The following is a 16,295-nucleotide window of genomic DNA, read 5'->3' as shown; positions in this document are numbered from 1 at the left end:
GTATTATAGCTAGGAAAGGGTTAGGGATCAGAGAGGAGAGGGGAATAGGTAGGAAGGTTAGGTGTAGGGGTATAGGGAACTGGGGAAGCCCTACTCACATTGCCGAGTGTATTTTTCTAAAAATTCCCCCCCCACCCCCACCCCCCGCGTGCAGAGCAGGTCATCTGCCTGCACATGTGCACGTGGACATGAAAATCCAGCATGCATGTGCGCGCAGGACCTGTATTTTATAACATGCACGCGCTGACGCATGCATATTAAAAAAAATAACCACTGCCATGTGCGCGCGTGCTCTTTTAAAATCTACATTTAAGAAAATCGCAATTTCTCATAAATAGCAAGGAAGGAAAAAAAAAACATAAAACCAAGAATTAAAACACAAGACAAGGAACACTGCCGTGTGACCTCTAGAGTACAGAAGGAGGCAATGCTTTCACTTTGCAGAGTAAAGGAAGAGCATTTGAGTGAGACTGTTAGCTTGAAGAACATGGCTTTTCTGAGTGACTGCATACAGGACTCTCACGGATTGAAGTGTAAATACAGAAGATAATAAAATACTGAATGGGATGAGAGGTAGAATATAGGCTTAATGACAAGTAGCTGCAGCGCTCCGCCCCGGCTGCAGCGCTCCGCCCGCAGATTATCCAGCCAATCAGGGACCTTCTTCAGACAGCCAATCAGGCTGTCCCTACCGGGCCGTAAAAATCAGCTCCTGCCGGTGCGGAGCGTCGCGCGCTGAAGGAGCACGACAAAGGGGCCGGCCCCTTTGTGCGCCCCTTCGTGCAGCCCCGGAGAAAAGCCTCACCACCCTCTTCAACTCTCCACTCCTCAATTTTGCCACACTTCAAGCTGGTTCCTTGCTAGACAACCTTGCTAGACAACCCTCAACCGCCTACATCTACCCTCTAAGCCACTAGCATTCCTCCAGCATTCACCAGCAGTCATCCAGCCACTTCAGCATTCATCCAGGATCATCAGCACTCACACAGGCTCCTCAACATTCAATCCAGCTACCTCAACATTCACCTAGCCATCTCAGCATTTATCTAACCACCCCAAGTTTCAATCGGCCATCTCAACATTTATCCAGCCTCCCCACCTTTCATTCAGCTAAGGATCAGCACTGCCATACTAATTTAATCATATCACCACAAAGCATACTTCCACTATCCTCTACTTCCATAGGACATCATCCACCCCATAGGACATCATCTGCTGGCAAATCCCATCAAAGTGATCTCTTTAGTCCCATCATGATGCTAGGATACCCAATACACATTTTACATCACAACACCTGCTTCAAGATGAAGCCTTTGTTACGATACCAACCTATAACTTGTAGAAATTTAACTCCGGTGATGATCTCCCCCTTTACACAACAACTTGGGCTAGCCCTTTTCTCTTTAACACTATTCAACGCCCAGTCAATTACCAAAAAAACCCACATCCTTCACGACTACCTGCTTGACGCCAGGCCAGACATCTGTGCTATCACGGAGACCTGGCTGAAACCCTCAGACACAGCTTTAATAAATCAACTTCCTACACAGATTTATGACGTCTTCTCCATACCTAGAAAAAAGAAAAAAGGGGGAGGTCTCCTCATAGCTGCCAAAAAATCTCTCAATCTCACGCTACAACCTATCAATACAATACCTAAATTGAAGGTAGGCTTATTCAAATCTAAGTTGCTCCAAATCCTCCTCACGCTCCCCCTGGACTTCTAGATCAAGACGCTTCTCCTATGGTGGAAATCATAGCCAAATACCTAAAACTAGATTCTCCAGCCATAATCCTTGGAGATTTTAATCTTCACATCGATGCCAACCCCAGATCTTCTAACTGTGAAGCCTTCCTGTCTGCCCTTTCGGACATGGGCTTCAAACAATACATCAACCAACCCACACATAAAGCAGGTCATACACTTGACCGTATCTTTACAAACTCCAACCTCACTCCACTTTCACCTCCGCTATGCCTCCCAGTTCCATGGTCAGACCATTTCATGATCACCGCCAACATTAGGTCATTGACAGGATCTCCTGCGCCCCCTCAGGCAACTACTCTATACTACAGGAAACCATGCCCTTCAGAAGACCTCGGCAACTCGCTGATTAAAGAACTTTCTAACCTGGATCTATCCAACCCCAATTCTGCTATTATCTCTTGGCAAAACATCACAGAAATGATAGCCAATAACTTATGCCCCACTGTCAAAAAACCCCATAAATCCTTCTCATAAAAACAAGCAGCCATGGTTCTCATATGAGCTCCGTACCCTGAAGCAAAATCTAAGACGGAAAGAAAAAGAATGGAGGAAGAATCCCAATCCACATTCTCTAACAATATACAAAGCCGCTCTCCACCATTACAGAACAGCAACGCTTCGAACTAAAAGAGAATTCTATGCCCACCGTATCCACGATATGATGTTTGACGCGAAGGCTCTTTTTTCATATGTATCGGAACTCACCAAAACTGCTCCCCCTACTATTCCAGACGACACAGCCCAAGCGAAGGCCAACGATCTTGCCGTATTCTTTCAGAACAAAATTTCCAACTCCCTGGCTAGATTACCAACCAGCCCAAACTCACTGCTTCCGAATACCCTCCACCTACTGAACACAGACATAAGCTTGGATTCCTTCGATCCTACTCACACTTTAGAGGTGGAAACCCTGATAAAAAGATTGAAACCTTCGACCCACCCTCTAGACCAAATACCTTCCAAATCCCTGATTCTCATACCAGAATACATCTCCAAATATCTAGCTGATATTATCAATTGTTCCCTCTCACAAGGAATATACCCAGATGCTCTCAAAATGGCCACACTCAAACCCATACTCAAAAAACCGAACCTGGATCCGGACGACCTCAACAACTATTGCCCTATATCAAATCTCCGGTTTGTAGCTAAGATCATGGAGAAAATTGTAAATAAGCAACTTTCAAATTATCTAGAAGACCATAATATTCTACACCCATCACAATACGGTTTCCGAAAAGAACACAATACTGAAACCCTCCTCATCTCACTCCTTGATCATGTTTACATTGGCTTTGATAAAGGACAGTCATTCCTCTTAGCTCTCCTCGACATCTCTGCAGCTTTCGATACTGTAAATCATAATACCCTTCTAAACCGGCTATCAGACATAGGAATTGCAGGATCAGCCCTTAGTTGGTTCGACTCCTTCCTTAGCAATAGAGGCTATAAGGTTAAAATCAAGAACAAGGAATCCTCTCACACTAACGCCCCATTCGGAGTCCCCCCCATTCGGAGTCGCCTATCCTGTTTAACATTTACATACTCCCTCTCTGCCATTTACTCACAAATCTGAAACTTAAGTTCTATATATATGCAGACGATGTTCAAATTTTAATCCCAATATCCAATTCACTCGAATCAACACTCAGGTTAAGAACATAAGAACATAAGAAAATGCCATACTGGGTCAGACCAAGGGTCCATCAAGCCCAGCAACCTGTTTCCAACAGTGGCCAATCCAGGCCATAAGAACCTGGCAAGTACCCAAAAACTAAGTCTATTCCATGTAACCATTGCTAATGGCAGTGGCTATTCTCTAAGTGAACTTAATAGCAGGTAATGGACTTCTCCTCCAAGAACTTATCCAATCCTTTTTTAAACACAGCTATACTAACTGCACGAACCACATTCTCTGGCAACAAATTCCAGAGTTTAGTTGTGCGTTGAGTAAAAAAGAACTTTCTCCGATTAGTTTTAAATGTGCCCCATGCTAACTTCATGGAGTGCCCCCTAGTCTTTCTAATATCCGAAAGAGTAAATAACCGATTCACATCTACCCGTTCTAGACCTCTCATGATTTTAAACACCTCTATCATATCCCCCCTCAGTCGTCTCTTCTCCAAGCTGAAAAGTCCTAACCTCTTTAGTCTTTCCTCATAGGGGAGTTGTTCCATTCCCCTTATCATTTTGGTAGCCCTTCTCTGTACCTTCTCCATCGCAATTATATCTTTTTTGAGATGCGGCGACCAGAATTGTACACAGTATTCAAGGTGCGGTCTCACCATGGAGCGATACAGAGGCATTATGACATTTTCCGTTTTATTCATCATTCCTTTTCTAATAATTCCCAACATTCTGTTTGCTTTTTTGACTGCCGCAGCACACCGCACCGACGATTTCAATGTGTTATCCACTATGACACCTAGATCTCTTTCTTGGGTTGTAGCACCTAATATGGAACCCAACATTGTGTAATTATAGCATGGGTTATTTTTCCCTATATGCATCACCTTGCACTTATCCACATTAAATTTCATCTGCCATTTGGATGCCCAATTTTCCAGTCTCACAAGGTCTTCCTGCAATTTATCACAATCTGCTTGTGATTTAACTACTCTGAACAATTTTGTGTCATCTGCAAATTTGATTATCTCACTCGTCGTATTTCTTTCCAGATCATTTATAAATATATTGAACAGTAAGGGTCCCAATACAGATCCCTGAGGCACTCCACTGTCCACTCCCTTCCACTGAGAAAATTGCCCATTCAATCCTACTCTCTGTTTCCTGTCTTTTAGCCAGTTTGCAATCCACGAAAGGACATCGCCACCTATCCCATGACTTTTTACTTTTCCTAGAAGCCTCTCATGAGAGTTTATGGAACTCTCACCTGCAAATGATCAATCACCTCTCAAGCCTCAATCTGGTGCTCAACACGTCCAAGACAGAACTATTGCTAATTACTCCAGAAGGCAGTCCCTTCCAACACCAACTGCAAACCAACATACAAACATCCCACTCTAGAGATCTTGGAGTCATTATTGATAGTCACTTGAACCTAAAGCAATTTATAAAACACACTACAAAGGAGTGCTTCTACAAGTACTCAAAAAACTCAAACCGCTCCTATTCCATTATGATTTTAGATCTGTCCTCCAAGCCATTCTGTTTTCCAAAATCGACTACTGTAATTCCATTTTGCAAGGTCTCCCGGCTTCTACTGTAAAACCCCTCCAGTTGCTCCAAAATGCAACGGCGAGAATTTTGACGAATACCAATCGGAGAGCACATATCTCTCCCATTCTAAAAGATCTTCACTGGCTCCCAGTACACTTCAGGATTCTTCATAAATCACTTACAATTATCCACAAATATATTCACCATCAGACCCCCCCTTGATCTGCTACACCCCCTCAAACTGCACTCGAAGGCCAGATCTTTAAGGGATGCCTACAAGTGATCCTTACATGTTCCTCCTATTAAAGCTGTACAACACTCAAACATCAGAGACCGGACATTCTCCATCACAGGTCCCTCCATCTGGAACGCCATGCCTCCGGACCTCAGGCAGGAATCTTGTCTACTAACTTTTAAAAAGAAACTAAAGACATGGCTGTTCTGCTGAACCTTCCCCGCCACTAGTCCAACAGCCTGACTTAAAATTGTTCCAGCAATTATGTAAATAAACAAGCGCTAAATCATGCATATAAGTTATCATAAGGACGCTTACAAGTTATCATGAGGATGGCTCCTTGCCCCCCTCATATACTCCCTTGTATATTATACTCTATCTTCATTCCCCTTCTTATTTCCTACTCCAAGTTAACGCATCCTTGTTATAATGTAACTTTATACTCCTTCAAATTGTCTCTTGTTATTGGTTGGTTATAGTTACTGCTTGTTCGATGTAAACCGAGTTGGTTTGATTTGTATCAAGAAAGTCGGTATAAAAAAGCCTTTATTAATAATAATAATAATAATAATAATAAGTACCCATCCTCCTGTATTGCAAAGAAATGTGAAAGTATGTAAGGGCCCTTAGGGCATGGACTTAATGTTAGTAAGGACCCAAAATGAGGAATGGCATTAGTATAGTCCTGAGTATGTATGGAATTTCAGATTCTAGGATTGGCGATGGGAGAAGAGCTACAAAACGCTTGTCTCAGGAGAGTGCATGATTAAGCAATCTAAACTTTTACCACCTTAGTTCAGCACTAGGAGGGACTGACCTGCAAGTTGGCAGGGTGAGACCATTTGTCAGCTAAAGATTATCAAGGCCTGAATCCAGTGTTTGGGGGGCAATCCCAGATGGATCAGTTCCTTGTTCTAAGAGTGCAGTATGGCTAAACAGCATTCTGCTTACTGAATTAACCACTTGGGCTGCAAATTGGTTCAGGTGGAACCAATTTGCATGGAACAAAATATGCGTGGAACAAAAGTCTTGGGTCTTGACAGTGCTGACATCCATTCTCAGTGCCTTTTTTGTAGGACAAGCTTTGTCCATGAGATGCCTTTATAAAGTGAAACTGTCTGCTGATTCTTAATCTTGGACAAAACAAGATTCACATTCATTTTTGGGATGTGGATCTCTGGATGCATGCAGTTGAAGATGGATCAATTTGTGATTCATGAATTAACACTTCTAAAAAAAAAAAATGTTAAATTCCTTTTTATATAATTCTCATGAATCAGGCATACATGCCGAAATATTGCCATGTTAGGACTTCTGTTTTAACTCTTGGAACTGGTTCCATTTCGGAGTATTGTAATGTGTTGCTTTATTTTGTGACTTATCAGTATTAAAGGTTTTCAAGTTTTGCCTTTTAGTTAGAGAAATATAGAAGAATCTATCTCATGCCACTCTTTTTTTCTTTAATATATGGTAATTTACTTTGTTATGCCAGATTTTTCCTTAGGCACAGAATGTAAGGGCGACCTGTATGTTTAGCCCCCTTTCTTAATCTTTAGATTCTTTTGCTTTTGAGGGATGTCTCTTGCACAAATCAGTTGGTTGTCATTTCAGCAACAGCAAGCAGACAGAATCAGATGGTACCCCAACAAGATCAAAATCAACAGAAAAAAATGAGATCAAGGGAAGCACTCGCTCATGCATGATAAATACAAAACAAATGTAGTGCGTTAAATCAATCACTCGGGGTCATATAGTAAGTAGGACAAAAGAAATGAGACATATTTTACAAAAACAAAATAATATATTTCCTGTGTCATAGAAATTTGTTTTCATATTAATGGGTTTTTGTTTTCATGCACACCTATTATGCTACCAAACACTGCTTACATGCTTATCTGCATCTTTGCCTTTGTATTTTTGCTATTTCTCTACCTTATACAACATTGATTTTGTTACCTCATTTAAACTTGTTTTATATTTATCGGTCTCATTTTTTTTCTGATGAATTTCAGCACAACTTACATTTAGAGTCCATCAAACAGTGTGCAAGATCTTTGTATAGTTTGTAAGGATTTCAGCTTGCAGCAATCCCTTTTTTTGTTTGCATTGTTATATAAATATATCAGTTTTTGTTCCTAAGATTTATTTGTGCTTTTTACATTGGACTATGCATTGTAGATTGTCCCAGATGAAACGATTGATGGACTTTTGTCAGCCTGTGCAAGTGGTTCCTTTGAAAAACTGGAGACTATGGTGAAGGTGAGACTTGGTTGTAATTTTTAAAAATTGCTCTCTAATTTCCACTCCTTCTCGTCCTGTTTTTTTTATTCTGTTTTCTTTCTTCTATAGACTTCAGGCATGTTTAATGTAAAGAGGTATTGCTAGTTAAACTGATGTTTCCTAGCGTGTAGCCAGATGGACTCAGGACCAATGGAGTATTGTGCTCTTCTGCTAGCAGATGGGAGACGGAGTCAGATTTCAAAGCTGACGTCACTCTAGATATACCCCTGCAGTAACCTCAGCTCTTCAGTATCTCTCCGTCTCCTAGCAGATGCGGACACTATCCCATACACTAGAATAGTGTTAAGAATTACATTTTTAATTGAAATTAAAATCCTGGAAAAACGTATAACTTGCGTTGCTTTGATCTTTCACTGCACAAGATTACGGAATAAGTGACAGACTGTGTCCCTTAACAGACTGAAACTGAAAACCTCTACTTGTCCTCAGGCCAACTCTCATAGAAATGCAATATGAGCTCTTCCACACTTGGCTGTCTAATATCAACCTTGATTTAAAGGAGATCATTTAAGTAATGAGAAATCTTTTCCATGCTTTAGGCTTGAGCTTATCCCAGAGACCATCCTATGTTTTGTGATGTAAACTGCCATCTGCCCAGAGAGAGGAGCCCGGGTCCCTATGCACTCCTGACTCCAGACCGCAGCAACGTACAATAATTCAGTAATCCCTTCTTAGAAACGCTAATTTCCAGTAAGCAAATGGCATTTATCAGAATGCCAGACCAGGTGGTGATAGCACAACAGTTTTCTGATTGTGAAATTGCAGAGTGCTGTGTTGATTTTGCTGGTTTATTTTTAAGAAATCAAATGACAAACCTAGCTGACAATCAGTTGCTTGTTAGTACATTTTGTATTTTTTTTTTTTTAGTGTCCCCTTGTGACTGCCATAAGCTTTAATCAGAAACTAAATCCATAGTATACAATTTTCTAAGTTTGTTTAAGTGACCATAGCTAGTGCAGATTTGATATAAGACTCTAGCTAGTGCAGAATTTTTGGCTGCAGTTTTGTTGTTCATGCTGAAAAAATTGTCATGATGAGACTCTGTTCCTGGTTGCAGGCTGTGTTACAGCATGCACTGAAGGTTACCGGAATAACGTTGGAAGGTGGGTTGGTATAGGGAGCAGCAGGTTTGTGATGTGTGGTATAACTAGAAGTAGACAGCATAAAGAACTTGGTTAGTATGTTTTCTATATTTGTGTATTGTATATGTCAATTATTTGATTTAATTCTTAATGTGGAAGGATACTTTCAGGCACTTGCAAGCATGAAATGCTTATAGAATTAGAAGCCATTTTATTGAAACAGAATAAGTTACTTTTGTAGTACACATATGCGATCTTACTGATTGAGGATTTGCTTTATAAGTAACCAGCCAGATGCAATATAGGATTCTTCCCCATTTTGGGGCTGATGCAATAAAAGTGCGTTGAAAGCGGGTGCTCAGTATTGAATGCTCGCTTTCCTCGTCCAGGGTGTGCGATGCAATATTTAAATGAGGGGTCGCGCTGCCAAGGAGGCACTAGGGTCGATTGCACACCCCTAGCGCCTCCTTGGCAGTGGGCATCCAGGAGAGGTCAGCTTGTCTGTAGGTTAGGAAAGCGGATGCTCAATTTTCCAAGCATCTGTTTTCCTAACCGGTGCACAGGCATGGGTTAGGAAAATGGACACTCATTAACTGAGCATCCGTTTCCTTAACTTGACCACTGGCACTTTTTTTTTTTTTTTACTTTTTAAACTTTTGGTTCCTCCATCTTAATATCGCCACGATATTAAGTCAGAGGATGTACAGAAAAGCAGTATTTCCTAGCGTGTAGCCAGATGGACTCAGAACAAGTGGGTATAGTGTGCTCGTGCTAGCAGTTGGAGACGGATCTGACGTCAGCACGGGTACATATACCCCCACAGGAAGCGAAGCAACTCAGTAATTTCCATCTCCAAAGCAGTTTGGAGCTCCTGCACGCTCGCTGAGCGTGTTTTCCAAATCTACTTTCTACTTTCTACTTACAAATTTCTCAGAAGACTAGCCCCGCACTCCTGCGGTGATACCCTCGGGTCCCTCCCCCAGTTGAGTTTCCCGGGGTGATTTCCGCGATCCCCCGGAGGTCTATGCCTCGGTCCGGTGGCCGAATTGCGGCAGGGATCTAGCCCCCGAGCGAGAAGGGCTCGGGCCTGGCTGAGAGGCGCCTCGGTCCCGGCGTGGACTTAGCCCCGAGCGAGACGAGTTCGGCGGCTTAGAGGCAGCGGGTGCATTTCCTCAAGCGCGGCGGTGAAGGTACTTCCCCTCTCCCCCCGCAGCTGGAGACCGCCTGGGTTACAGCCGGGAAGCGCCGAGGATCAGGTAAGGCGTACATCTCGTACTTTATGGTCTCCGAGGTATGAGGATCGGCGGCGTGGCCTGCATGTGGCATGCCGTGGAGGTCGCCATTTTGTCTGCCTTGTTCAGGTATTGAGTGCCCATGATAGGCGCCTGTTGAGGGGCACACAACGCAGCATATATATTGCTAAGCGTATGTTCATATTATTGAGCGCATATTGTATGTCACTGAGCGCATATCGCTGACCGCATATTATTGGGCGTATATTGTATATTATTGAGCGTATATTGCTGACCGCATATTATTGAGCGCATATTGTATATTGAGCGCATATTATTGAGCGCATATTGTATATTATTGAGTGTATATTGCTGACCGCATATTATTGAGCGCATATTGTATATTGAGCGCATATTATTGAGCGCATATTGTATATTTTTGAGCGTATATTGCTGACCGCATATTGTATATTATTGAGCGCATATTGCTGACCGTATATTATTGAGCGCATATTGTATATTGAGCGTATATTATTGAGCGCATATTGTATATTGAGCACATCTTATTGTTCAGCGCATATTGCTGATATTGGCAGCATAAGCATCGGTGCTCGGCACTCGCAAGCCGCGATGGAACATTTCAACGCCCCGGCGTCCTCAGAGGCGGCACCTCCTGCTTCCGGCGTGAAAGCTCTCGGCCTCTGCTCAGCGTGCCAGCTTAGAGCCACGCAGAGCGACGAGCCAGACTCCCTTTGTGCCCAATGTGAGGAGGCCGTGGGAGCCTCAGGCCAGGACCCGTCTCAACCGAGATTTACCGACAGTTCCCCAGGGGCCACCCCGGATCTAGTGGGGCGTCCTGAACAGCCAGGAATTCCGGGGGACTTGGTACCCCGACGGCTAGAAACCGCTTCCATTTCCTGGGTGGACTTATTTAAGGGGATCCATGCCTTTGTTCAGATGCAGTCAGCTTCCCGTCCAGGCCCTGCTGTCGCTTCAGCTGACCCTGCTCCTGGACCTTTTCGCCCTTATCATGGGCACCCGCCTCCAGACAATCCGGCTCATGCGGACCCTGATGTCTCGGAGGACGCGTCCGAACCCCCTGAGGAGGGGGAACGTCCCTCGGGGATAGAGCCATACCGAACTATGAGGTGGTTCTTTCCCAAGGAAGATCTCTCCGACCTGGTTTCTCAATGCCTGACGGAGTTGGCGATTCCCGGCCCCAGTACTATGGAGGCATCTACGCAGAACCCCCTTCTGGAGGGTCTTCGTCCCATAGCCCGCCATTTTCCCTTCCTGCAAGCGGCGCAACAGCTGATCGATCTGGAGTGGAATGCACCGGAGGCCTTATTCAAAGGGGGTCGGGCCCTGTCCGGCATGTACCCCCTGGACCTGGCAATCAAGGATATGCTGGCGTGCCCTCAGGTGGACGCCTTGGTTAGCGCTGTGGTCAAGAGCACCACCATTCCAGTGGAGAGGGGGGCGGCCCTCAAGGACGCTCATGATCGACGCCTGGACGCCATCCTGAAACACACCTTTGAGGTAGCAGCTCTGTCTTTGCGAATCGCAACCTGCTGCACCGTGGTAACGCGTTCCTGTTTGTCACAGGTCAGGAACAATGCTCCGGCAGCTGACATGGAGTCAGCTCTCTCGTTCCTAACGGATGCCGCCTCCGACCTAGTCCGTACGACAGCCAAGGGGGTCTCATCCTCAGTAGCAGCCAGGAGGCAGCTCTGGATATGAAACTGGTCAGCCGACGCCCCTTCTAAGACACATCTCACTAGAATGCCGTTCAAGGGGTCCCTTCTGTTTGGCAGTGACCTAGATAAACTGGCCATCACATGGGGTGCCTCTCCAGTACCTCGACTACCGGAAGATAGGTGCAAGAGGAACCAGCGCGCCTTTCTAAGGCCTTCCAGAGGTAGAAGCTCTCAACGCTTCACTCCCTATAGGAGTCGCTACCAGGCACCTCGTCCTCAGGCCAGGAACCAGTCCTTTCGGACCAAGCAGCGCAAGAGGGGAGCCGGCTCGGGTTCGGGTCCCGGCCGCACCCCACAATGAGAATCAGCCGATCCATCCGGGGGTCGAAGCCATAGGGGGCAGGTTAACCCTCTTCTACCCCAGGTGGTTCGAGATTACGTCGGACCAGTGGGTCCTCACCATCATCCGAGAGGGGTATTATCTGGACTTCCATCACATCCCTCCGGACAGGTTCGTGGAATCTCCGTGTCCAATCCACAAGAAAGCAGCATTGGAAGCTACCCTGGCGAGGCTCCTGTCCTTGAAAGCCATAATCCCAGTACCTGCATGGGAAATGGATTCTGGGCACTATTCCATTTATTTCATGGTACCCAAGAAAGAGGGCACTTTCCGGCCCATATTGGACCTCAAGTCAGTCAACCGGTACTTAAGGGTCCCGAGGTTTTGCATGGAAACTCTGCGCTCAGTCAAGACCGCAGTACAGCCAGGGGAATTCCTCACGGCCTTAGACTTATCAGAAGCCTACCTGCATATCCCGATCCATCAGGATCATCAGCGCTACCTACGCTTCAAGGTTCTGGGACAACACTTCCAATTCCGGGCTTTGCCCTTCGGGTTAGCCACGGCGCCGTGGACCTTCACCAAGGTGATCGTAGCAGTAGCAGCGGCGCTCAGACGGGAAGGAATCCTTGTCCATCCCTACCTAGACAATTGGCTGATCAGAGCGAAATCACGAGAAGAGAGCCATTGGGCAACCAACAGAGTGATCGCCCTTCTGGAAAGCCTGGGATGGGTAGTCAACCTAAGCAAGAGTTGCCTACAGCCTTCCCAATCACTGGAATACCTGGGAGTCCCAGGCAGACAAAGTCAGCCTAACCACCAAGAGAAGGTTAAAGCTCCAGACCCGTCTACGGTCCCTGATGGGAGCCAGCCGGCCCATAGCCTGGGATTACCTGCAGGTTCTCGGTCTCATGGCATCCACCCTGGAAGTGGTACCATGGGCAAGGGCCCATATGAGACCATTACAACACTCCCTCCTCTCTCGGTGGAGCCCACGTGTACAGAATTACACCTTACATCTACCTCTACCCGCCAGAGTGCGGACCCAGCTATGGTGGTGGTTACAGTCCGACCACACGAGCAGGGGGTCGAAGATTTCCTCCCCCACGTGGACCCTGCTCATCACAGATGCCAGCCTGAGCGGATGGGGAGCACACTGCGAAGAGCTCACCGCCCAAGGGCGGTGGAACAGAGTGGAGTCGGGGTGGAACATCAACCGCCTAGAGGCACGGGCAGTCCGATTAGCCTGCCTGCGATTTGCTCACAGATTGAAGAACAGAGCAGTCAGAGTGATGTCCGACAACGCCACCACGGTGGCATACATCAACCGACAGGGCGGAACCAGAAGCCAACAAGTGTCCCTAGAGATAGCCCCGCTGATGGCTTGGGCAGAGGCGAATCTCCAGGACATCTCCGCCGTCCACATTGTCTCTTCCGGCAATGTGGACGGCGGAGATGTCCTGGAGATTCGCCTCTGCCCAAGCCATCAGCGGGGCCAAGCCATCAGCGTGAGGCCAACTTCCTCAGCAGGGAAAGCCTAAATCCGGGAGAGTGGCAGCTGTCCCCCACAGCCTTCCAGATGATTGTGGATCAGTGGGGGATTCCGGACATGGACCTGTTAGCGGACAGGTCCAGAGCTCAAGTACCCAGATACTTCAGCCGCAAACGAGATCCGTTCTCTCACGGGATCGACGCCCTGGTTCAGCCATGGCCTCCAGGGACTCTGCTATACGCCTTTCCTCCGTGGCCCCTGCTGGGCGCCCTGCTTCACAAGATTCAGAGGCACAGAGGCCTAGTTCTTCTAGTGGCACCAGACTGGCCCAGAAGACCTTGGTACGCGGACATGAGAAGACTACTGGCAGGGAAGCCCCTTCCCCTGCCTCCTCTCAGGGATCTGCTTCGTCAAGGTCCCATCCTCCACGAGGATCCGGCTCAATTCTCTCTTACGGTCTGGCCATTGAGAGGGCTAGACTGAAGAAAAGAGGTTACTCGGAGCCGGTGATAGATACACTCCTCCGAGCTCGCAAGTTTTCCTCATCCCTCACCATCTGGCTACACGCTAGGAAATGCTGAGATTACTTACCTGATAATCTCCTTTTCCTTAGTGTAGACAGATGGACTCAGCATCCCGCCCGGCTGCTGGTGTACATGGGTTTCACCAATTCATGGTAAGCCATGTCAGTTTCTTACATAAGAGTGTCCACTCTACCAGGTGTCGACGCCTTCCAGTTGGAAACGCTGGCGGTCTCCAGCTACTATCAATCGGTCAGGGGAATCCTGTTTCACTAATTCATTGAGCGTCAGTACACATACATCCATAACAGCTTTTGCAAGGAAGATTACTGAGTTGCTTCGCTTCTTGTGGGAGTATATGTACCCGTGCTGACGTCAGATCCGTCTCCAACTGCTAGCACGAGCACACTATACCCACTTGTTCTGAGTCCATCTGTCTACACTAAGGAAAAGGAGATTATCAGGTAAGTAATCTCAGCATTTTCCTAGCGTGTAGCAGATGGACTCAGGACCAATGGGTATAGAGTGCTCCTGATAACAGTTGGAGACGGAGTCAGATTTCAGTCTGACGTCAGCACTACATATACCCGTGCACGAGGCTCTGCTCTTCAGTTTTTTCCGTCTCCATAGCAGTTCGGGACTTCACACACGCTTGCACAGTGTTAGAAAACCAAACTCCAACCGACGGAGATGGCTGCCTGAGGCTCGAGCTCCGCTCCCCACCACAGCGTTATCGGCGACCATCCACTTTAAAATTGTAGTTTTTGCGGCGAAACTCTAAATTTACTTACCAGAATTGCAGGGGGGAGCTCTGATGGCTCTTAGAAAAAAAACCCCGGACTTGCAGCACTTTGCCTTCACGGCGGCAGCCGAGCTCCAGCAAGGCAAAATGGCCGACCACGTGGCCGCGGCAGAAAGCACAGATCACCGGCTAACCTCGGAGGAGGAAGAAACACCACGGATAGAGGGTGAGCATGCTGTGACCCGGGAAGACTTTCAGCGGTGGTTCGGGGAAATGAGAGAAGGGCTGGGGCACCTGAAAAGTGAGATACAGCAAGTTGCTGCTGACCTCCGCAGAGATTTTGCTGGCCTGGGGGAGCGAATAGACACGCTGGAAAGGAGTTGGTGGGGGACCGAACGATATTCTTTAAAACCCCTATTTTCCACAATAAAGCTTTTCCCCCTGGAGTTTCTAAGGTTGCTGCCTCTAGGTGGAGGTCCTTTGGGTGTGAATCTCTGGAACAGGTGTGGAACAGGGGGATGATTAAGGAATTTTCAGAGCTCTCTACCGACTTCCCTTTATCGAGAGCAGACCATTATTTTTACCTCCAACTCAGGCATTATATGTCACAACGCTCAGTTATGTCCGAATAACGCAAAGGGAAATCACTTTTTGAAGGTTATTGTGATAATGCTGATAAACTTAAGAAGGCTTTATCCAGGCTATACACTCTACTCAATAAAGATTTAGAAGTGCCCCCAGCACATATTGTTAACTGGGAAAAAGATTTGGGAGGAAAATTGTTGACGACTGAATGGTCAGATTGCTATAGGGCTGCAAAGAAGGGGTCCGTGTCTGCTTCTATAATAGAGCAAAATTATAAAATGTTATATCGATGGTACTTGACCCCGATAAGATTACATAAATTTTACCCGTCAGTCTCAGACCAATGTTGGAGAGAGTGTGGGAAAAAGGGTACTTTTCCTTTCGTGTAGCAGATGGACTCAAAACAAGTGGGGTATAGCGTGCTCGTGCTAGCAGTTGGAGACGGATCTGATGTTAGCATGGGTACATATACCCCCACAGGAAGTGCAGCAATTCAGTAATTTCCGTCTCCAAAGCAGTTTGGAGCTTCCAACGCTCGCTGAGCGTTCATCCAAATTCTACTCGACTAAATTCTTGAAGACTTCCATTTGAAGATTGAGCCCCGCACTCCTGCGGTGATACCCTACAGTCCCTCCCCCAGTTGAGTTTCCCGAGGCGATTTCCGTGGTCCCTCGGAGGTGAGAGCCTCGGTCCGGTGGCCGAATCGCGGCAGGGACCTAGCACCCGGGTGAGAAGGGCTCGGGCGCGGCATAGAGGCGGCCTCGGTCCCGACCCGTGCGTGGTGAGGACTTAGCCCCCGAGTGAGAAGGGCTCGGGCACGGCTTAGAGGCAGCAGGTGCACTTCCTCGAGCATGGCGGTGAAGGTACTTACCCTCTCCCCCCGCGGCAGGAGAACGCCCGGGTCACAACCGGGAAGCGCCGAAGACCAGGTAAGGCGTACATCTTTCTTTGGTCTCCGGAGGACGAGGATCAGCGGGGTCGGCCTCCGTGGCGGCCCGCCATTTTTACCTGCCTGTTCACTTCCCTGTTACGCGCACATAGTTACGCGCATGTTGTTACACGTACATCATTACGCGCAGCGTTTGGTTAGGCGTAGGCCATAGAGCGCACATAGTTATGC

At 46.8% G+C, this 16,295-nt stretch overlaps 1 protein-coding gene across 3 annotated transcripts in view; it reads left to right on the top strand.

Annotated features, from left to right (window-relative positions):
* RFC4 (replication factor C subunit 4) overlaps window positions 1-16,295 on the top strand; it is a 140,210-nt gene that overhangs the window by 92,232 nt on the left and 31,683 nt on the right. For all 3 annotated transcript variants that reach the window (XM_029615827.1, XM_029615829.1, XM_029615828.1), the window contains one exon: window positions 7,362-7,442. In XM_029615827.1, coding sequence (XP_029471687.1) covers window positions 7,362-7,442 — 81 coding nt within the window. The remainder of the gene's footprint in view (window positions 1-7,361; window positions 7,443-16,295) is intronic.

The sequence above is a fragment of the Rhinatrema bivittatum genome, chromosome 9, assembly GCF_901001135.1.
Source record: "Rhinatrema bivittatum chromosome 9, aRhiBiv1.1, whole genome shotgun sequence".
NCBI classification, from domain to species: domain Eukaryota; kingdom Metazoa; phylum Chordata; class Amphibia; order Gymnophiona; family Rhinatrematidae; genus Rhinatrema; species Rhinatrema bivittatum.
The sequence above is the reverse complement of the archived record's forward strand: the minus strand, read 5'-3'. Positions and strand labels throughout refer to the sequence as shown.